Below are 23261 nucleotides of genomic sequence, written 5' to 3'. Positions count from 1 at the left end.
AACGCATGAAAACACAACACCTTTAAGTCACAGCCAACTTCTCACAAAAGCATCATCACCTAAACAACTTAGGCTTAATGTACATGGGATGTTTTCACAACTTCTGAACGATTAAACTTAACCGATAGTAACCCATGTTTTAAAATGGCCGTTTTGCCGTGTTTACATGCCACATTTAGCGGTGTTTTGCTGCGTTTAGAAGTGTTTTGTGTAAAAAAAATAAAAATATATATATATTTTTTTTAATGGCCAAAAATAAAAAACGCCTGTAAATGAAACGCGGCTAAGTGTGAGTTGCTGCGTTTAGAGGCATTTCAAGCGCAAACGCTTTTAAACTCAGCGTCTGAACTCATTGTTTTGCTTTCCAAAAAAGGCCTCTAAACTCAACTGTAGGGCTGCAACTAACGATTATTTTCATAATTGATTAGTTGGCCGATTGTTTCGATTAATCGGTTAATAACCTTTAAAAAAACAAAGTGGGTCAAAGTAATGTTAATTTTCAACCACAGTGACGGGAAAATTTTGGAAATAATAGAAAACTTCTTGGTCAAAGGAATTTTCAGACAGTGTACCGGTATGTGTTTTTTGCTCAGAAATGAAGTGAAAATTTCAAACAAAATTCTTTAATTCAGCGAATGTACAAAGATTTTTCATCTGAATATTCTCATCTGAAAATTGATCCGTGTGGCCAGCATAAGCCTCGGTACACACCTATGCAGTTTTTGCTTTTGATCTGTTTCTGCAGTGCTTTTTGCTGTGCGTTTTGATTTTTGCGCACTTGATTTTACTGCAATTTGCATTTTTGCATTTTTTTCCCCCAGCAGATTAAAAAACACAAATTGTTGCAAAAACGCATTACATTCTTTTCTGCAGCTTACCCATTGAAGTACATTGAACCAAAAAAAGCACCACTTTGCGTTAAAAGTCCCTGACCCTTTCCAAATATGCAGCGGCTGAAAAAATCGGATATGAACGTGTCCCAAAGGAAACCATGTAAATGAACTGTAGTGCGTTTCTGCAAAAAGCACCAATAAACATATAGATGTGAACCAGATCTAAGATGTTTAGTAACATGAGGTTAAAAAGACTAAAATTTAGCCCTTTATAGTACAAAAAAAGCAGAGAACTACTGGAAGGGGTTTTTTTTTTTTTTTTTACTGTAGAACAGTGAAAGTAATATTTACAGTAGTGATTATATTTTTGTACTATAAAGGGCTTTTTTTTAACCCCATTATGTTACTGCCCGATTAATCGATTATGAAAATAGTAATTGATTTCATAATCGATTAGTTGTCGATTAATCGATTTAGTAGTTTCAGCCCTACTCAACTGCCTAAAAACGACATTAAATGAACCTGTGTACATGTACAATAAGATAACATTGGATGAGTTCAAGGGCAGCTGAAAAAAAAGCATCCAACTGCCTCTGAACATCCAGCAGCAGTGTATATGAAGCCTTAAGGCCCGTACACACGGTCGGACTTTTTGACAACAAACATGCAAATTAGCTGTTTTGGAGCAACATCCGACTGTGTGTCCGCTCCATCGGACAAACTTTTTCTGTTTTCATCGGACTTTTGTTGGCTGTGCGAACGGACAAACTTTCTGCAAACAAAAGTCAGATGGAGCAAAGTCCGACCGTGTGTATGCAAAAGCATCAGACTTTTGTACAAGGTACAAACACGCATGCTCAGAACCAATGCAAAAGATCAGACTACAATACAGAAGTTCACCAAAGGTGGCGCTGGAGTCATTGAACGTCCTCTTTTGAAGCGGCGTCAGTACGTTGTGACGTCATTACGATCGTGTTTGTTGTCAAAAAGTCCGACCGTGTGTATGCAATACAAACTTGTGGACCACACCCTTTGTACAAAAGTCCACGGAAAAGTTTGTACAAAGTCCGACCGTGTGTATGAGGCTTTAGAGTAACTCCACTTTTGTTGAGAAAAAAACATCTGTACAGGGCAACACTACTTTTATGGGAAAAATGGCAAATAAAAAAAATATAGTACAGGTACTCCTCACGTAACAACCAGGTTGTTAAACGAGGAGTCTCAAGTAATCAATATTTTAAGCATTCTTAAAGCGGAGGTCCACCCTAAAATGGACCTTCCGCTCATCGGATTCCTCCCCCCCTCCGGTGCCACAATTGGCACCTTTCAGGGGGGAGGGGGGAGGGGGGTGCAGTTACCTGGATAATCCAGGTAACTGCACCCACTTCCGGGCTAGCTCTCTGCGGAAAGGGGCGTACGTTACGCCCCGTTCCGCAAGCGCCCGCCCCCTTCAGCAAGTGCCCCGCTGCCTGCTGGGAAACACACAGCTCCCAGAGGCAGCGGGGACCGTCCTCATTGCGCAGCGCGGCTCGCGCATGCGCAGTCGGGAACCGGGAAATGAAGCCGAAAGGCTCCATTTCCTGATTCCCATACCCAAGATGGCGGCGGCAGAACCCGACAGACGACCTAGCGATCGGCTTCGGGTGCCGACATCGCGGGCACGCTGGACAGGTAAGTGTCACTATTTTAAAAGCCAGCAGCTGCAGTATTTGTAGCTGCTGGCTTTTTAAAAAAAAAAAAAAAAACGCGGAGTCCCGGTGGACTCCCGCTTTAAATACTGTATAGAAAAGCTCAACACATTCTGTACTGTACAATACAATGATGTGCATTGGTCGGGTGGGGAGTTGGTCGCGAGTCTGATCGGTCCTTAAACAGGTAAGTTGTTAAACAAGGAGTATCTGTATATACAGTTGCTACACAAGTCATGTTATAATTGAATGTTATTACAAATTACAATTTCTTTTTTAATCTGCAGCTGTGATTTTTCAGAAAAAATCAATGCAATATGGCTAAAATGAGAATCACAATTTTTTTTGCTTAGAATAAAGATCACAATTCTCATGACATTACATCTTTCACATTATACGAAAAGATTGGGCTAACATTACTTTTTTTTTATTTTATTTTTTACATTCATTAAGACCCCTTTCACACCACACAGCCGATAGTGTGGGCGGTAAAACGCCAGTATTTTTAGCGGCGTTTTACCACCGGATTTCCGGCGCATTTTGGCCGCTAGCGGGGCGCTTTTACCCCCCCCGCTAGTGGCCGAGAGAGGGTTAAAACCGCCGGCAATAAGCCGCAATAGCGGCGTTTTGCCGGCAGTATTACATCGCTGCCCCATTGATTTCAATGGGGCAGCGCTGTGTGGGGCAGCCCTCGGGCTTTCACATTACACACAATGGTGCAGCTTCTTTAGGGCGGATTGCAGGCGCTATTTCTAACGCTATAGCGCCTGCAAAACGCCCTGGTGTGAAAGGAGTCTAAAGTGTAAGTTCACCTTTACAGAAAAATCTGTAAGGTGAACTTACACAGGTCCCCTTCCTCACTAACGAGGGACGTTTTGGACATTCAGCTCAGGGGATTTCTAAGCCCCGGACTCCTGGCGTGGATATATCCGGTCTTAGAACAGTTGATTGCCATTGTCCAGGCCAGTAGGACCAGAGGGGAGGAGGGAGAACCATGTAAGATATTTCTGTTAAGGTGAACTTAACCTTTTAAAGTGTATTTTTTTCCCAAAAAAAATTGCGCTTGAAAGACCACTGCGCAAATACAGTGTGACAAAATATTGTAAAAAAACTACCATTTTATTTGCTAGGGTTTCTGCTAAAACAAAATGTATAATGTTTTGGGGGTCCTAAGTAATTTTCTGGCAAAAAAATACTGATTTTAACTTGTAAGCAACAAGTGTCAGAAAAAGGTTTAGTCTTTAAGTGGTTAAACTGACCTCCATTTATAGACCAAGTTCTTCCCTTTGATCTTAAAGAACTGTGTTCCAATGTTTCTCTTTATCTCCACCTAAGTAATGTTGTGAGAAACTTGGCAGGCTGCCCGTTTTTTTTTATTTTTTTTTTTTTTTTTAACAGCTGTTGACTTGATCAGAAAACTAAGAAATGCTTTAAGATCAGTAAGGGGGTAGAATCACCATCTCGATTCTTTAATGATTAATCGTGCAGCTCTACAATATAACAACCTGCAGGCCTTCTGTACACAGTTGCTGCACTGAAAGCCACCCAGAAATTACAATTCCCTGCTTGTGTGATTGGCTTACGGATTTTCTCAGACAAAGATACAAGTCGCATTTTAGGCATCCTGTAACAAACATTTCATTTTTGGTGGAAAACTCCCAAAGGGTTAATCACGTCTGAAGGGACACTGACACTGCAGTTTTCCTTATCTGAACACCACAAGTGCATCAGCAGATCAATAATGAAAAAGACACACCCACTCACATTGCATGTTATCATAGACAAACCGTTATTTCCTCCAGAACAAAATTTGGAAAACAAAGTTTAAGCTCACTTAAATGTACGTTTGTCACCCAGAGGGGATTTCTTTCTTTCTCAACAAAAGTGGAGTTACTCTTTAAAGCCCACCTATACCATCCGGGCAGGAATTTACTTATCCTCCATTATCTGTTTGCAATCGCTTAACCCCAACCCCTGACACCACCCCCCCCCCCCCCCCACACACACACACACACACACACCACACACCACACACACACACACAACCCACACACACCCACATCTGACACTTTTTAGGGGGAGTGGTTTTACCAGGTACCTGCTCTCACTTCTGGGTTAGGTCGCTGCAGCGTTCCGCCCTCTCCTTTCCCCCACAGCCTTCTGGGACACATCACAGGTCCCAGAAGACTGCAGGACCATTCACAAAGCAATGTGCGATTCGCACAATAGTAAACTGGTTGTGACAGGCTTCGTTACTGGTTCCCCTTATCCAAAATGCCAATGCTTGCACCCAAAGCCAATTGAAGAATCAGCTCGGGTGCGGACATCGCTGGATCCCTGGACAGGTAAGTTTCATTATATTAAAAGTCAGTAGCTGCTGGCTGCAGACTTTTCATTTTTTGAGGTGGAAGACTGGAGCTTCTCTTTAGGGACCTTTTTGCATAGTTCAAAAAATGTTGCCCTCTCAAAGTTTGTAAAGTTCTCATAACTTATAAAATAGTAAAATTGACAGTTCTTGATAAAAAAAAGTTGTGTATACGTTTACATAAAAATATTTTTGGATTTAAAATGCAAATTGCTGGGTCATCACTGGTATGCCCTTGTGTTTTGTTTTGTCACCTAATGTCTGAAAATACTTCAGTAATGATGAGCAGTCTTCTTGCCCCCTTAAACAAACAGCTTTATGCTTGGTTCACAACACAAGCTTCTTATGTATGACGCAGGGCCTAATCACAGTGCCCTCTCTCCATGCCTGCCCCATTAATGTGTCAGGATTTTTGCTCATCCTGTACTCCTCTTTTAATCAGCTTTAAACCTCTCCAGCATCTATAAAACTAGAATGAGGCCATGCCTTGTAGCTAGTTGTATAAAGTATGGTTTCCAGGTTACCTGCTGATAAAATTTGATAACCACTCTTTCAGAATTCAACCCAGTATTTTATAAGGATGACGCTGTTTGCTTTTTTACCCAGTGTGTCAATTGTAGTCAGTGTAGATTTGTCACCTATATTTACAGCAGCAAAAGTTTGAGCCTTGCAAGGATCTGACCCCGAAATATTAACTTGTCTTCCAAGATGGAATGTGTCTGTGCAGACAGACGTTTTGGGAATCGTCCTGATTATTTAAGAATCAACATACCATGTGTTTCTTTTTACTGTTGTCTGTCAAGGTTTAATGTGTTTGATACCAAATATGCACCAACACTTACCATATGACATTACTGAGAGCGATAGTGCAGGTTGTGTTCCTTTTCTGTTCTGCTACACCTACTGTTCTTAAAACCCATCTCCGTACAAGTTAAAATTTTTCTTTAAATGGTTTCTCTACCCCTCTGTAACTTCCCTTTTGTCGTTTTCTTTTTGACTTGCCTCTCTTTTGTCTATAGAAATCTTGGCTTGGGGAGGAGTTGTATGCTGAGCTAGGGATATGAGGGTGTACAGGAGGCTGGTCACCTAGCGAACAGCTAGCTGGGGTGACTGGTCTCCTCAACAGGATTACTCTTACAACAACAGTTTGCAGACAGCATTTCTGATCAATTATACATTTAAGGAGTTGGTAGCTGCACATTTCAGTACTCACACGAATGTACTATTTTGACACCGTGGCTGTGTCCATGCATCTTCTGTGTCCTTAGACATCAATGGGACTGCCTTCGCAGGGATGCTCAGAACACTTGTGCATCCTCATGCAGATAAACATGGCCCTACATGGGCGAACAGCATTGTTTGCCCAGGGGGCCCCGGGCTTCCCGGCGACTGCAATGTTAACCGAGCAGGACCGTGTGTGTGTGTGTGTGTGTGTGTGTGTGTGTGTGTGTAAACACACAGATCCACGTCCAGTCAGGTGAGGGAGGACCGATCATGTGTTCCCAGTACAGAGGAACACCGATCGGTCTCCTCCCCTTGAGTCCCTGCCCCCTACAGTTAGTCACTCCCTAGGACATACAGTTAACCCTTTGATCACCTAGTGTTAACGCCTTCCCTGCCAGTGACATTTATGCAGTAATCAATGTGTTTATATAGCACTGATCGCTGTATAAATGCTAATGGTCCTGAAATGGTGTCCAAAGTGTCCGATTTGTCTGCTACAATTTCACAGTCATGAGAAAAATCGCAGATCGTCATCGTTATTAGTAAAAAAAATTATTTGTAGACTCTAACTTTTGCGCAAACCAATAAATATATACTACACTTATTCCAAAAAAATAATATATAAAAAAAACGCAAAGGTGATCAAATGCCACCAAAAGAAAGCTCTATTTTTGGGGAAAAAATATAAAAATTTAATTTGGGTACATCATTGCACGACCGCGCAATTCTCATTCAAAATGCGACAGCGCTGAAAACGGAAAATTGGCTTGGGCAGTAAGGGGGTGAAAATGCCCTATATTGGTTAAATGACATGGTAATGTGGTGATCCAGCAACTAAATGTGATTTTGCTTATCTACAGCAGATTGTAGATGGTTGCTTTATACATATCGAATTAATAGGAAATTAGAAATGATCCATAGGACTGACTACTGGTAACTAATCTGCCCACAGGAAGTGTTAGAGATGGAGAAAACACAGAATTCACACAATAAATCAGGGGTTTCCAAACTTTGAAAACAAAGGGCCAGTTTACTGTCGGACTTTAGGGAGGCTGGACTGTGGCCAGTGGAGGTAGAAAATGTCCTGGCATTAATAGGAGTGAACAGTGCAGTGGGCTTGATGGTCAGTGGGAGTAAAAAAATTGCATTCTTAGTGTCAGTGGGAGGAATCGTGCCCCAAGTGCCGAATAAAGGCAAGCAAAGGGCAACATCTGGCCCACGGGCTGCAGTTAGGAGACCCCTGTAGTAAATAAAGCGAGGAGATGCTTGCACTGCAGGTCCTTAGGTACAGCTTTCTCTTCAGCAGAGGAACAATGATCAGCACGGTGTTTAGAATAGAGATTTGGAATATATCTTGCTATTAGATCAGAAGTGCCTGGGTACAGCAGGCTAGGCGGTACACTGGTACTGCTAAGGATTCAAGGCAAATGGTATGTTGTATTTTCAGGGTACCTTTTAATCACAATTAACCTTTCTACATATTTGCTGTAACAAAACACATTTTACAGTGCTCTTGCTGCTGTCTAACAAATCCCTGTGAGCAGGGCCGGGACTCTGTCGCTCTCCAATAAGGGGGCTTTTCCGTCACTTCATGTCTCTGTAACAGCAGGATGTATAGGGGACAATCTCTGCTAGGCAAATGTTACCAGAACAGGTTTCTCCATTGGAAGATTTCCAATTACCACCTTCTTCTGTGACCTTTTTCTGTAACTCAAAAATGTTGCTTTTGCCGTAATTTTCTGGCCTGGAGTCCGTAGTTAGAGGACAAATTGTGAGGGTGAATTTCTCCAACAGGGACACTATCAAAATCTGAGAGAGGCTCGAACCTTTCAACTTGCTATCCAAAGCAAAAAATAAAAATAAAAATTGCCTTTGCATACACTTTAAGGATTTTTTCATTTTACTGTTTTTAATAAATTCTTTGAACTATTTAATGTTCCCACTGGTGCTGTAATACTAGAATTCATTATTCAGAGACAGTATGGCTATGTGAGCTGATAGTAGGCTTTTGTCCATAACTATATGGTTTAGTATGTAAAACCTAACCATTAAACTTTATTATTTCCTCCTTTGGTGTCTGTTAAATACACCATTATAATTATTTTTACATCTGATAGGTAAAAAATACCTGTTCATCGTGTCTACAATTCAATGAGCTTATCAACCCCATGCATTTTCAGCCCTGTCAAGTTTACCTATGTTACCCACAGGACAACTTCCACCACTATTTTATGAAGATGATGATATGAGTGGGAGGTTTTCTGTATTCCAAATGAGGGGGCGCATGGCTTAGGACAGGGCTAGGCATCATTGGTGAGATTGAGATCTACTTGAAAAACACTAATGAAGTCAAGGGTTCAGGAGTGTTTTGGGCTCAGAATGCACCCCCTCCCCTTCTCCTATAGCAGTAGCTTCTGGCCCCCTTCCCTCCCATGGCAATGTCTTACCTGTTTCCCCAGCAGAGACTGGAAGGTAGCACAGTTCTGGACAGAGGACGGAAGCTGGCAAGGTCAAATTTCATAATAGCAAGCTGGTGATAAGTTGCTTAGGACCACCCTGTGTCCTAGCAACCAATCGCCAGTGGCTTATTTAAAAAGTTAATTTGGCTGGCTCCTCCTCCCCAATGCCCCCCTGCCCTTAGTTCCCGAGCTGTGCTTCCTCCTGATCTCTGCTGTTCACTGGTAACAACAGCGGAGGAGGAGGCAGGAGGGAGAGAGAGACTGGCACATTAGTGTTAATTTCGTTGACTAAAACATTTTAGTTGAATAAATGAATATTATTTTAGTCAACTAAAATACGACTAAAACAACTGAGATGACTAAAATACGACTAAAATGCCATTTTAGTCGAGACAAAAATGGGACTAAAACTGAAATGCCATTTAGGTCAAAAGACTAAAATGGGACTAAAACAGCAATGCCATTTTAGTCAAGACTAAAACTAAATTGAAATTTGACTGAAGGTGCGGCTGTTCCACACGGAAGGCAGAAGTGAGAGAGACCGGGACATAGAAGGCGCATCGGTGCCGAGGAGGAGACTGGGAGCAAAGACGAGGGCCGACATCTAGAAAATGTGGGTCTGCGGCGCAGGAACCTGTTCGCGGTCTACCTGTCACCTGCAGATGGTCGATAGGTGGGCTGCAATCTATGGGTTGCCGTCCCCGGCTTAGAATGACAATATCGGTGATCTATACACCATATAAGTGAGCGTTGTTACCCTGGGACAGGGTGTTTTTCGCAGGATCTGTAGGTGTAAAGGGAGGGGGGCGATAAAACACATGCAGTTACTACATCCTAAGGTTTGGTAAGTTTGTATATATTCTGAAGGGTGTTCACCTTTTCATTTTTCCTGAAAGGTGAACTTATGCTTGCAGCTCATGTTGCTGTATATTGCCAACATATAAGGAAGTAAATGTAAAAATACGATTATAACCATATTTATATCTTACTGCACTGAGGACCATTTATAGGTGTGGATTATGAAACCAGTGAGTTCCTATGTCACGCAAAGGCGAAGCACTGACCAGTTCTGGCCTTTTTTTTTTTTATTTATTTATTTTTTATTTATTTTAACCTGATAGGTGGACACTAAATTGTATTCCTATTGCTGTGTCAGGTGTCTGAGTTGCGTACACTGTGTCCTTGAAACCAGAGAAGCAGAGAACCAGACTTAATGTCACTAAATGTCCTAGTTAACCTTTCCACTACCAAACGTAGAAGCTTCAGATATGTTGTGCTGTATTCTACCCTCATACTACCTGGGGTTCATTAAAAGAAGTTTTTTGTTTTTGTTTTATTTAAAATCATACTTGCCTAGGTGGGTGCTGCATGGATTCAATTCTGTATCCGTCCCCCGCTATCTCTTAAGGGTAAGAACCGAACGCACAAACTATGCTGATTGCTCTGTTCTCCCTGTCGCTCTTAGCAGAGAGGCGGGACTATCTGTCACCACTGTCCGCTCTGCACCTACACCTCCCCCTCCTCACTTGAGTGCTGGGCTGTGGAGCGGGCGGGAGCGACTGGCTCAGACTCTTAGCGGATGGCTGAGCCAGGTGCCAGTCAAGGCTCCTGGGTGGATCCCGACCATATGGTCGCAATCGTTCCCTACCAAGTCCTGGCTCTGCAATGTCAGCCAACAGCAGGCTTCAGCCTGCTGTCAGCTAAAATCAGGTCACAGGAGTACTACAATCAAATGAGCTTTGGCTGTATTTCTCCTTTTTAAAATGACTTGAATTGTACTGCAAGCTATATCTATTAAACGTGTCTGTATGGCATTTGATGATGGTCTGGCATCCATGTTTCCCTCAGAGTGTAGTTTCTTTGGATCTTTGCTTTAATATTTTGTGTTCATGTTTCAGTGTATGAGTTAGTGACTTATTCCAGGAAGCCTGAAAATGATTCCTTGTGGTGGGGGCTGCACCTGCACTGAAAGAGTTAGTGTTTGGTAACCTTAAATAAAAATTAAAGATCCTGTTTGCTTAAAGAATGTTATACAGCACAGTGCTTGTGCTGTCATTTGGTCCCTTCTGTGACCTGAAATACCTGGCTGATCCTGCCAGTTTCTGCCCTCCTCTTTCTAAACTGACCAGTGTATATCATGGCTGCTGAGCCCTGACACCATAGTCAGTTTATGTGCCTCCGTCATCTGCTGTGTCCTGTCATCTCTCCTCTGTGCTCTTCTCCCCCCTCCCTTCCCTGCCCTTCAGCTCTGTGTCCGTGCCTGCCCCCTTCCCTCCTGCTGCTCAAATTAGGGTTAAATTGACATTATCCTCTTGGTGGATTTTTGTAATGTACCCCATGTCACTGTGCTTAATAAAAAATAAAAAAATGCAGCTATATAACTGTTTACAGAGCGCAGATCAACGCTCGCATGACAACTGCAGCAGGCGAGGCCATGTCTCTCCTCCTTCCTTCCTGACTGACGTCAGTGGGGGATACTCAGCCCTGCCCCTGCAGCTGTCAGGCCCGAGAGGAGAGCCGACGGGTCAGGTGGGTGCCGATCAGCGCTATGTAAACAGGTGTATATAGCTGCATTTTTTAAATAAAAACTCACAGGGGGACATTACATGAATCAACCAAGAGAATAATGTGAATTTAAAGTGGGGTACCCCCTAAAAAAAAAAAATTGAAAGTCAGCAGCTACAAATACTGCAGCTGCTGGCTTTTAATAATCGGACACTTACCTGTCCCGGGTTCCAGCGATGCGGGGGAACGAAGCCCCCCCCTCGCTCCCCGCTCCGCTCGCGGCGCCGTCATGCATACTGTGGGCACCCGGCTGTGGCTTCACAGCCGGGCACCCACTGCGCATGCGCGAGCGGCGCAGGGCGCCGTGATACGCCGTACAGTCACCTGGGACACGTGACAGGTCCCAGGTGAATGTGCGGCGCGAGGGGAAGTGATGTCACCAGCCCGGGCAATGAAGAAGGCAGACTACGAGGGACCCCCTAGCAACTGGTATTTAGAGGTGAGTAAAAATTTTTTTTTTTGCCAATTATTTTTTTTTGATTTTTTTTTAAGAATTTTAAGTGGTTTTATTTTTTGGGGGGCAACTCCACTTTAATCCTGTGGGTTACGCACTTTAATTGCTCGTTTTAATTTAGGGAAGAGTAAAAGCACTTTACTTACATGAGCCTCTGCTCTTCTGGCATGCTGCTTATTGCTACACGCAAGCGGTGAACCTTCCCTTTGGCATCATCACCTTCATTTCGGTTTTAGCAGGCCCAGTGTTTTTAAACCCCCGTTCTTTTCCATCAGTGTTTCCAGGATGAACCAGATAGATTTTGATTGGTCCGCACCGTCTCATGGGCATGCTTGAGACGGTTCCTTCAGAGTTATTTCTTCCTGGCTTCTACCCAGTGTTCTCTTTACCTGCATTTGAGCTAACTAATAAACTGTCTAAAGCCCAATTCCAGGCAGAAAAAAAAGTATTCCTAGCTGTGGGACTGTGCCTACAGCAAGAGTTAACCGCTTGTTTCTTCCAGGGGAGAAGAGAAACAAGATTCTTATCTGGTCCTCAGATCCCCATCAGACAGCACTCACAACTCAACTCTGTGGTTGACTGTCTCTGTGCCTTCACTTCCAGGGGTCAGGACCCTAGACCACTGGAGCACAAGGGTGCATAAGCCATTGAGAGCAATGGAGGATCAGGTAAATGTATGTCCTTTTATTCCCCTGGATATAAAAAACACGAGCATAGGCCCACTGCAAGAAAAAATTGTATTATTTTGCCTGGATTTGGGCTTCAAGTTGTTTTTGCTTTCCCTTTGACTCGTATGGAAAGAAGGTCTTGAATTTGTTTCTAATCAAGAAGGTTAGAGGGTAGCTAAAGGCATTTTTTTATTTTGGTTCTGTTAGCAGGGATCTGATGGATTTTCTTTCCCTGAAATGCAGGGGGGGAAAAAAACCATCAGATCCCTTAGTAATGACAGCACACACAGTGTATACAAACACTGGTTAGGCACACGTTTAACCCTTCGATCGGCCTCGATGCTTAACCCCTTCCCAGCCAGTGTCAGTACAGTGACAGTACATATTTTTAGCACTGATCACTGTATTAGTGTTCCCACAAAGTCAGTGTCGGGTAATCCGCCACAGTATTGCAGTCTTGCTATACGTCGCTGATCGCCGTCAGTACTAGTTTACACAATACATAAAAATTCCAGTATACATCCAATAGTTTGTAGATGCAATCATTTTTTTAAAAACCAATCAATATATGCTTATTGTGTTTTTTGTTGACCAAAAATGGGGCCTTTTTGCATATTTTTTTTCTTTTCGAGCACAAAAAATAAAAACCCAGAGGCGTTTAAATACCACCAAAAGAATGCTATATTTGTCGGAAAAAAGGGGCATAGATTTAATTTGGGTACAGCGTAGCATGAGCGCGCAATTGTCAATTAAAGCAGAGTTCCACTCTCCCATATACTGCAGCTGCTGGTTTTAATTGGGATATTTTATCTGTTCTGTAATCCAGCGATGTCGGCACCCCAGTCAACGTTTCCATTGGCTCTCGGGTGCTGCCGACGTCCTTGCCTGTAAAAGAACCCTGCAGTAAAGCCTTGTGGTTTCACAGCCGGTTCCCTACAGCGCAAATGCGTCAACCGCGCTGCTTTTCTGAATGGCAGGCAAGGAGGAGGGGGGCCGAATGTCTGAGTGATCTCGCTGCGGCGACAGAAATCAGAAGTGGGAACAGATACCCGCTCCCCCAAATGTGGCAATGGAGGGGGTGGGAGGAAGCAGACAAGCAAAGCTTCCATTTTTGGATTGAACTCAGTTTTAAAGTAATGCAGTGCCGTATCACAAAAAATTGGCCCGGACATGAAAGGGGGTGAATCTTCTGGAGATCTAGTGGATAATGTGGTTGAATACAAAAAGCTTTGTTACTAAAAACATGCCTAATCCATAAATTTTATGAAAAAGAAAACCCAAAAATGTGATTGGACTATACTAGTACAAAGAGGACAAACAGTCAATGAATAAGAAAATGTATAGAGTTTATTACAATTAAAATCACATTTCAAAAGAAGACTCCAAGTCTGAGTCCCAAATATAGAGGATTTTTTTTTTTCATTCAAAGAACGGGGTTTAAAAAAAACACAACATGCCCAAAAAACGCACCAAGTCCAGCTGCATATATGTGAACCTAGGGTCACTCTGTTGCCTCTTACAGCAAAAGCCATAGTCCTCAAAGAGCTTACAAAACATCAAAGGAATCTCATTGTTGGGAGATATCAGTCAGGAGAAGGTACAAAACCTTTCCAAGACATTAGCTATACCTTGGGACACAATGACGACAACTGGAAAAAATAGTGACCTATGACCTAGAACTGGATCTTCCTCAAACTGATTTAAAAACAAAGAGAAAACTGGTCCAGAAGGCTGCAAGAGGGCTACACCAACATTAAAGGCACTTTAGGAATTTCTGGCAAATACTGGTTGTGTACTACATGTGACAACAATCTCTCTTATTCTTCATATGTCTGGGCTATGTCGGGTAGGTGGCGAAACAGAAGCTCTTCCTAAGAAAAATATAGAAGACCGACCTACATTTGGCAAAAAGCTATGTCAAGCCTGCCAGAAGCATGCCAGAAAATGTGTTCTAGTCTGAAGACACAAGTGAACGTTTTGGCCATGATTCCAGAAAGTATGTTTGGTACAAAGCCATCAAAAAACTCAATTTATTCAAGGTGGAGGTTCTTATGAAGAATTCCACGTATCAGTCATTTCTGGCACAAAACCTTCAGGCCTCGGCTAAAAAAATCTGAAGACAAAGAGGATTTTCACCCTTCAGCACGACGACACAAAGCATACCTCTAGTTCAGTGTTTCTCAACTGTAGTCCTCAAGGCGCCCCAAGGGACCAATCGGTGTTCTTCTGCTATGCAAATTGGATGCAGAGAAACCCTTTAAGGTAAAAAATGTTTAGCCTTTAAAACCACTTTTAAATTCTTACCTCAGCGCTTGCAGTTTACAACTTTCAGTGCTCCTGCTCTTAGTGCTGCTTGCCTGAACGTACAAGCGGTGAAGAGTACAGTCTTAAGGCAGTCTGTTAGCCAGGGTCCTAGGCTGTGGGACTGTGTGTTTTACATTGATGCACACAGTGTAAGGGGACACAACTCTAGTCCCTGCATGCAATGGTGATTCCATAGGTTTCTGTAAGAGAAATGGCTACCCTGAAACCAGAAATTTGGGGCAGTGGTCATGGCACCAGCTTAAACGGGAAACTAGGCAAGGCTTAAAAGGTGGAGTCTGCATACTCAGTAAGTGATTATATTAGCTGCTGAAAGTGTTAAACTGAGGCTTTAATATTGCTCCACCTAAAAAAAAAGGATCTGCTGCCCCCCCCCTCCCCCATGCCACATTTGTGCCCTTTCGTGGGAGGGGTGGGGGAAGGTAGAGAAACGGGTACCTGGTTTTGACAGGTACCCATCCCCACTTACAGGAGACATGGTTGGAGCGAGGTCCCCCAGGTTTCCTTTCAGGCAATGGTGGTGCAGCACCCGAGAGCCGATGGAAACATTAGCTGGGGTGCCGACATCGCTGGATTGCAGGACAGGTAAGTGTTTTAATATTAAAATTCAGAAGCTACAGTATTTGTAGCTGCTGACTTTTAATTTTTTCGTGGAGGGGGGCCGGACCTCCTCTTTAACTACTTCCCACCCAAGGTACATCATATGATGTCCTTGACTTTGTGTGGGTATATCTGAATGCCAGCAGCTACAGGCATCATTCATACTGGTGATTCCCTACACCATACGAATGATCATAGCAGCTGTTGCGTCGCTTGATCATTCTTACAGGCGGTAAGAGGGGACGCCCCTCCCACCGCCCTCCGGTGATTCTACCGACTCACCTCTTCCATCGGTGAGTTGGAGAACGGATCTGCCAGCCCCGGATGGTGATCATAGAGATTTCCAGCGGACCAGATGGTCCCGGAGTCTCTATGATCATTTGAAGGCCGGGCGTGATGTTATGTTGTCACGACTGGCCTCTGCATTCAAACAAATGACGCCGCCTCGGCTGAGAAGCCGAGAGCGTTTTATTTTTTGATTTCAGGCTTCCCAGCCTAGAGGTGAGATGTGGGGTCTCGATGACCCCATATCTCACTGTAAAGAGGGCCGATCATGCCATATTCCTGTTACAAGGGATGTTTACATTCCTTGTAATATTTATAAAAGTAATCAAAATTTGAGTGTCAAACTAAAAAAAGAGTAAAATTAACAATAAAAAATTAAAGCGCCCCTGTACCTATGTTCTAGCACGCAGAATCTAACGCATACACAAGTCCCGCCCACATATGAAAACGGTGTTCAAACCACACATGTGAGGTATCGCCACGAACGTTGGAGCGGGGGCAATAATTCTAGCCTTAGACCTCCTCTATAACTCAAAACATATAACCAGTAAAGCATTTGAAAGCATCGCCTATGGGGATTTTTAAGTACTGATGTTTGGTGCCATACCATGAGCGTGTGCAATTTTGAAGCATGACTCGTTAGATGAAGTTACGTAGAGTAAATAGATATCTTTCACATTTATGCAAAAAAAATTAAAGAGCACCTAACTTAATTTTTATTTTTTAGCAAAGTTCTTCCAAAAAAAAAAGTGTTCGAAAAATTGCTGCGCAAATACCACGCAAGTTAAAAAGTTGCAACGACCGCCATTGTATTCTCTAGGGTCTTTTCTAATAAAGAATAGGTTGACGTCTGAGGGTTGGAATACAGACATTAACAATTTAATATTTATAACTTTTATTCTGCATGTTGCACCCCGTGATGTAAAACAAAATTTTCTTCATAGTTAAAAAGTCTGAATAGGCACGCTACATTGATTAATCATAGTCAAGTAGACATCCTTGTCAACCTCACATATCGTATAGGGTGGATCACATTCCTCCAGCCCTGTGCATACTTATTTATCTAGGCTGTCTGATTTGCATTGTGACTTGTTTTTCTGACTGTGCGAGAGGTTATAAGTAACTAGAATGAGGCAATATGAAGCTAAAATGATCTAACCTGCCTGCATAGTTTTCAACTGTATGATTTAATGCAGTCACTTATAGCAAGGTGTTTTGTTACAGGAAAGTTCAATAATGTACATGTACAGAAACAAAGGTGTTGTAATATTTTGTGCCTTTCATAATGATCCATCTTAAAGAGGAGCTGGTCTCCCCTCTCAAGATTAAAAATCGGCAGCTGCAAATACTGTAGCTTCTGACTTTTAATATAAGGACACTTACCTGTCCAGGGGTCCAGCGCTGTCCTCACCCAAGCCAGTTCTTCACTGGGCTTTGGGTCCCTAGTGCCAGCATCTTTACTCAAACAGGTTGTTAAACCTTGCAGCTTCACAGCCAGATTCCCACTGCTTTGTGAATGGTCCTGCAGTCTTCTGGGACATGTTATATGTCCCAGAAGCTGTGGGGGTGAACTTCCACCCGGATCGCCACCGTGATCAGGGCCATTTTCGTTAGTGGAAAGGTGAGCTTCCAAGTGTTCAAGTGTAAACTACTGCTATCATATACAACAGGCATAACTAAATGGCAGACTGCGGTCCAGATCCAGACTACAACCTTGCCAGATAGTTGCCTGAGTGTCCTCTCCCTGCAGCCTGCACACTGCTGCCGCTATCCTCTTTAATTTCATGGGAGGTGCAGCAGGTCTGTCCCTTTCATCATCACAGCACTCCCTCCCCCCCTCCCCTCACTGCTATACCTTGTGCACACAAGATGGGAAGCACGACAGGTCCGGACAAGGGTGGGACTTTTCAAGTTACGAAATGGGGGGTTGGTTGCTAGGCAGCGGGCGGTCCCAGCAATCAGTCCACCCCCCTTTAACATGAAAAATCAGTGGGGGGGTGCTGCGATGTTATGAGATGGACAGTCTGCAGTTGGGGTGTCTATGGTGGGTTGGTCTGATGATGGGGGGGGGGTATGAGATGGGGTGATCTGTGATGTAAAAGGGGAGTATGTGCTGTGAAGGGGGGAGCTGGGGGCACTGATGTGGAAGGGGGACTGATGACTTGTTCTGCACTAGAAAAACGCAGGTCTCTGCAAGGGCAGTTGACAACAATTGTGGTGTGCATGGGAGGCTGTGATTTGAAGGACCTGAGTCATATAACTAGTATGACACTCTCAAACCTCTTCTGGAAGATTTATTTTAGTGACCGGACCCCCTTGAATTTTAATTTCATTCTCTTGATATATAACTTTGACTTTGGTCAGCAATTTTACTATGATTATTGTGTAGACCTATGCAGTACATGAACCAGGAACATTCTGCCACATTCGGTGTGTTGTACATAGAAATGTAGAGGGATGGATATGAGCAGCACTGGCTCTGCTTGTCTCATTGGGTAAAATTAGAGATCAGATTTTCTGACCCGCTCAGTTGCAAAAATCTGAGTTTTGAATTTCCCACAGACATGAGTGATTGACTCCTCCAGTTTGGCTAGTCGAATGTTGCACTCCAAACATCACCTTCCCAGCATGCTTATTAGACAGTTAAATTACATTTTTTTTTATATAATCTGTTTATTAACAATTCGTTTTTCTTCAAAGTTGTATAGAATAGTACATATATAGTGCTATAAAAATACATTTGTCCCTTTTTTTTTTTTTTTTTTTTTTTTTTATTTATTTATTTATTTTTTTATAGTTTTTTTAGTTTTTCTGTTCGGTTTGCTTTTTAAATGTAAGCATGAACCTGAGAGAGAAAAGGTGACACTTGTACTGGTTTTACAAGATCACTTTTTGTAGAAAATATGACATTTATATGTTAAAAGGGCAGTGGATTGTGTGATCGTACCCCTAGAGGGACATCCTCACACTCTATGGTTTGTTATAAGGGTAGAGGGGGTGGGCTGGGGAGCCCTGCCAGCCTATGTTCGGTTAACAGTTCAGTGGAGGTCTCTAGTAATTCCCCAAAGTGTTTTGATTCTGCAAGCTGGACTGCTTTCCCCAACCCCCCCCCCAATACACTACAGCAAAGTATATAACCGATCTTCCTCCAATTTGCTTCTGCATATCCTGAAGAGGAAGATCAGGATGGTGCCTTGTCAGGTTCGGAAGACTTGGTACATGAGAAAGCTCAGGCGTTTGATAGATCTCCTAAACTTTATTGCCACTTCGTGCTCAAGTCTTAATCCAGCCTTTTTTTGGCTTTGCCAAACATAATCAGCCTGGGTTCCCTAAAAATGTCACAGCCTGCCAAAAGCTTTCCTGTACATTTTAGGCCTATACAGCTTGTATTGTACAGTCACTGGTCTCATCTAGAAAAGATCTTTAGTTTTCCCAAGTGTTTTGCTCGGCAATATTCAATTGAAGTTGGGATCCTGAAGACATGGGCTGTTCCAGTCGAAGACCCAGCCATCTCCCTTTTCAGAAAATCTTAAAGTAGTTGTAAACCCTTAAATTTTTTTTCCTTCATAACAAACATGTCATTCAATCCTGCTCTGGGTAATGGTTTTGCGCAGAGCAGTTCTGATCCTCCTCTGGTCCCCGCTTGCTAGGGGGAACGTGTGTGGACTTGCTTGCGCCAGCTTTGTTTTTCCGTAGAAACACAGGAACGCATGCGGGGTAAACTTATTTATTTTTTTGCGGGCAATGACTGTTAGGGCTTCAATCATTATGGCAGCATGCTTGATATGGTGTCAATGATTGAAGTGCATTTATTTCTATTACCTGCCACAAGATGTAGATTGTCACTTGCCACGTCGCCTGCTATGTTGCCTATCACCATATGCGGAATGTTACTTGCACACCGCCTGCCACCACTGCACTGGTGGCAGCACTAGTCCAATTAGCACAGAGGAAGGCCTTTGTGCAATGGTGGGTTCCGAATGAAGGCAGGACAGCGGTGATGCAGGGTGGGCGTTGAGAGATGTCATCTCTCTGCTCCCCTCCGCACCTCCAACATTGAGGCTGACAGAACACCGGCTGTGAGGGCGGAAGTGCGGTGATGTGGGGGGACGGAGAGAGATGTCATCTCTGCTTGCCCGCTTGCTTCTTCCATCCACCCGGCTCTCATATGCCGCCTGCCCCGGCTGTCTCATGCCGCCCCGCTGGCACCCATGACCCGGCTGCAGAAAGGCTACGACCGGGGGGTTGACGACCCCTGCTGTAACCTCTCCCGTGGAGCTAATGTGTTCTTATGGCAGGGGGGAGTTGCCCCTGCCGGGAGAACACTTGGTGACAATATTCGCATTAAAAATCCAAAATGCTGGTTGTACCCAAGTTGAACTGACCAAGATTGCAACAGTCTATGGTGGGCTTTAGAAAACTGTAGTTTTTTTATTTCTAAATAAAAACCTTGTTTGATTTAAAAAATATACTGGGTATAAATAAACAGGTACAGAAGACATTCTCCCACCCCATTCCAGGATACTATTAAACACATCTATGCGTGAATTGCAGTTCGAGCAAGTCTGATACATAGGCAGGTTGCATCTGCAGCTTACAAGGTTATACATGTCGCCACCCCTGAAATCCTCCCTATTTGGGCACTCCCATTGAACAGGCAAGGGGTATCCAATTCTTTATTGCCTATGTGTCACCAACCCTCTCGCTTGCATCCCTCTAGCATTCCCAGGAGTCTGGCGTAGTACCCGCAACCTGAAGGACCCAACAGTACCTTCATTTGAACGAGTCCCCTTTGGGGCTACCCCTGGGACATCAACCCATTGAGACCAAATTTTCTCAAATTTAATCGACCCATATCCTGGGGTATGTGTGTGTGTACACACACACACACACACACACACACACACACACACACACACACACACACACACACACACACTTTCCACTCCATAAGACGCACCTAGGTTTTAGAGGAGGGAAAAAAAAAAAGATTCTGATCCAAATGTTGTAGTAAAAAAATTAAAAATCCCTTGTAATAGAAAAAGCATGACAGGTCCTCTTAAATATGAGATCTGGGGTCAGAGAGACCTCAGATCTCATATTTACACTAAAATGCAATTTAAAAAAAAAAATTGTCATTTGAAAAAAATAAATGTCCCTCTAAGAGCTACGGGCAATGACTTGGAGACGGGGGGGGGCGGCGCTATCTTCCCCGCACTCGTCTCCATGTCAGGCCAGGGACAGGTCCGGATCGGCGTTACCGACCTGGCTCCTAACTTTTTAAGCTGGCTCCTAGATTCCAAGCAAATTTGTCAAGCCCTGGGTTAGATGAGTCTTCACTTCTTTTTGTCATTTCGCTATGTGCAGGTTTTTTTCAGAAGTCCTCCAGAACGTTTGGCCCACATGTTTTCAACCCATACTCTCATTTTCGTCCATCCATCTTTTGTCATGTACGACAACTCCTCGTGGAATCACTTCTTTCGCAAATGTTTTCCGTTTGAAAATTAACATGGGTGGCAATTTGGTTCTCGCTCGTGCTCTCTCTCTGAATTTTACAGATGGGTTAGTCGTGGTTTTCCAACCCAGCAAAATTACCTTTCTTGCCTGAAATGGGGCTCTGGAGAAGGACACTCTTGTTTCCTCAGGGATCACTTCTTCAAGGATTCCAAGGAAACCGTGACTAGGATTCAGGGGGAAACTCGCTTGAAACACACTATTGATGGTGGAAAGGATTTCACTGCGGTAGCGATGCAATGTCGGCCACCGCCACAGGGGATGAGTAAGATGTGCCCTAACTGCATCGGACAACTGTATGTAGTAGTAAAATATGAGCTGGTAGGGCAAATTTACATTGAAGTTTAAAAAAAAAAAAAAAACATCCTCCCATGTTGGAACACCTGGGAGAGGAGAGTTATCCCCCATGCAGGACATCTGGGCCCTTGTTGGAGTTTGGCGAGTTCAGCATAAATGCGATTTCCCCAGATCGGGCTGTAGGCTAGTTACCAGTTACCCATTGCAGTTGCTTTGATTTATTCCAAATATTCTGGATCAAGGCATATGTAGACTTCTGCCTTTTTGGGTTTCTGAAATGCTAGAGACCTGTGTGGTTTTACCATGTGAGTTTACCTGTTTTTGCTGCCACCTTTTGAGATGGATGATTATTTCCTCCAGTAAAGCTGTAGATTAGATTTGGGAGGCATTCTGTATTTTGGCATTTTGATAACATGTGTCCAAAGTACTCATGTTCTATAAAATCAGTAAAGTGCTTTTCATAAACCTATGTCTATTGTATTAAATCTAGTTATTTTAATTTTTACATTATAGTCTATAGATAATTATTAATGTTTTTAACCTTTCCTTTTAACTTTTGTTTACAAATCTAGTTTACAAAATTAGCAGACGTAATATTTGGGATTTTGAGTCAAATGCTTGTTTAATGTAAATTTAGTTGAAAAATAATGCCATGTATGTGATGTACATATTACAGCAGTCTGCTTATTATGTTTACAGAACCCTGCTACTATCACTAGAATACTTCTGAGTCATTTCAACTGGGACAAGGAGAAGTTAATGGAGAGGTAAGAACTCGCCTATGTGGCTCTACTAATGTGGGGTAACGTCTTTCTTTCAGCCTATGCTGTCAATACTCTGGGCTGCAGCAGTTTTTTTTTTTTCTTTACCATTTTTCCTTGAGGATTTAAATGAGACCTGAACAGTCTATTCAACATGGATGCAGATGAAATAAATGCTAGAGACCTAACAATCTCAAGAATCTCCTGTCTAGTGTCTGAGACAGAGACACAAGAGACTTGACCAGTCTGGCTTTTGTGTGTGTATAAGGTAACAGGATAGATAGCAGGGACAGTCCTGTATGATTGTGTGTTTTATGTATAACTTGTACACAAGAGACAGTGGTATTTTGTAGATGTTCTTATATGGGATATATTTTTATTTATTATTATTACTATTATTTATTTTATTTTGGTCACTTATGTTATCTCTGCATGTGTAGATTTCCATTCAGCCCAGTGGCCTGAACAAAAGAAGTTCCTTAGTTCCCCCATTGAACCTACCTGGTGAGAATAGAGGAATATGCCATGCTATTTGTTGTACTCAAACAGCTGCAGCACCAGCGAATATATCTGGATTAACTGCCCACAATTATGCGCTGTAAACAATATTAATTATGTAAATGTGCTCAATTTGATCATAAATGCAATACACTAATAAAACTCAAACAAATCCTAACTATAAAAACTATGGGGACTATAACTGTACCACAAAAGTAAATTATCAAATTTTATTTGTACAAATGTTAATGCACATAATGTTTTAAAATCCCAACTACTTATAGAAACACATTACAGATACATCTGTCATCGCATTCAAAAATGACATGGTGTTCTCCCCCATGATCCATGTCAGAAGTGAAGGGTTGCTTTTTCAATGCGTTTCACCGGCTGGCTTAATCAGGAAGACTACCGTTACCATTAAACTCTGTAGGTGAATAGGTTATTCATAAAAACAGAGCAATACAGCCAACAATTTTAGCATCATGGGAGGAATGCATCCAGGAGGACTGAAATATGTGCTATCAAACCATTGCCCACTTAGACAACCACATCTTATCCAACTATCATACAGGGATCCTGAAGTACATACTTGTTTTTGTTCACACATTTATTTGAACGTATCCAGCATCCTATGTAGGAGTGGCAAACCAGGATGGCTGGTGCTCCAAATGTTTTTTGGGGGGGGGGGGGGGCAAACAAACTGAAAAATGTAACTGTTGGTAATG

General features: G+C 42.8%; 1 protein-coding gene across 1 annotated transcript in view; it reads left to right on the top strand.

The window, feature by feature from the left end:
* The window catches only part of ARIH1 (ariadne RBR E3 ubiquitin protein ligase 1), an 87647-nt gene that overhangs the window by 15214 nt on the left and 49172 nt on the right, over positions 1 to 23261 (top strand). The window contains exon 2 of the mRNA XM_077471950.1: positions 21974 to 22041. Coding sequence (XP_077328076.1) covers positions 21974 to 22041 — 68 coding nt within the window. The remainder of the gene's footprint in view (positions 1 to 21973; positions 22042 to 23261) is intronic.

The sequence above is a fragment of the Lithobates pipiens genome, unplaced genomic scaffold, assembly GCF_037356315.1.
Source record: "Lithobates pipiens isolate NorthernLeopardFrog02 unplaced genomic scaffold, aLitPip1_a1.2 Scaffold_8, whole genome shotgun sequence".
Lineage (NCBI taxonomy): Eukaryota > Metazoa > Chordata > Amphibia > Anura > Ranidae > Lithobates > Lithobates pipiens.
This window is presented reverse-complemented; position numbering and strand designations above follow the sequence as displayed.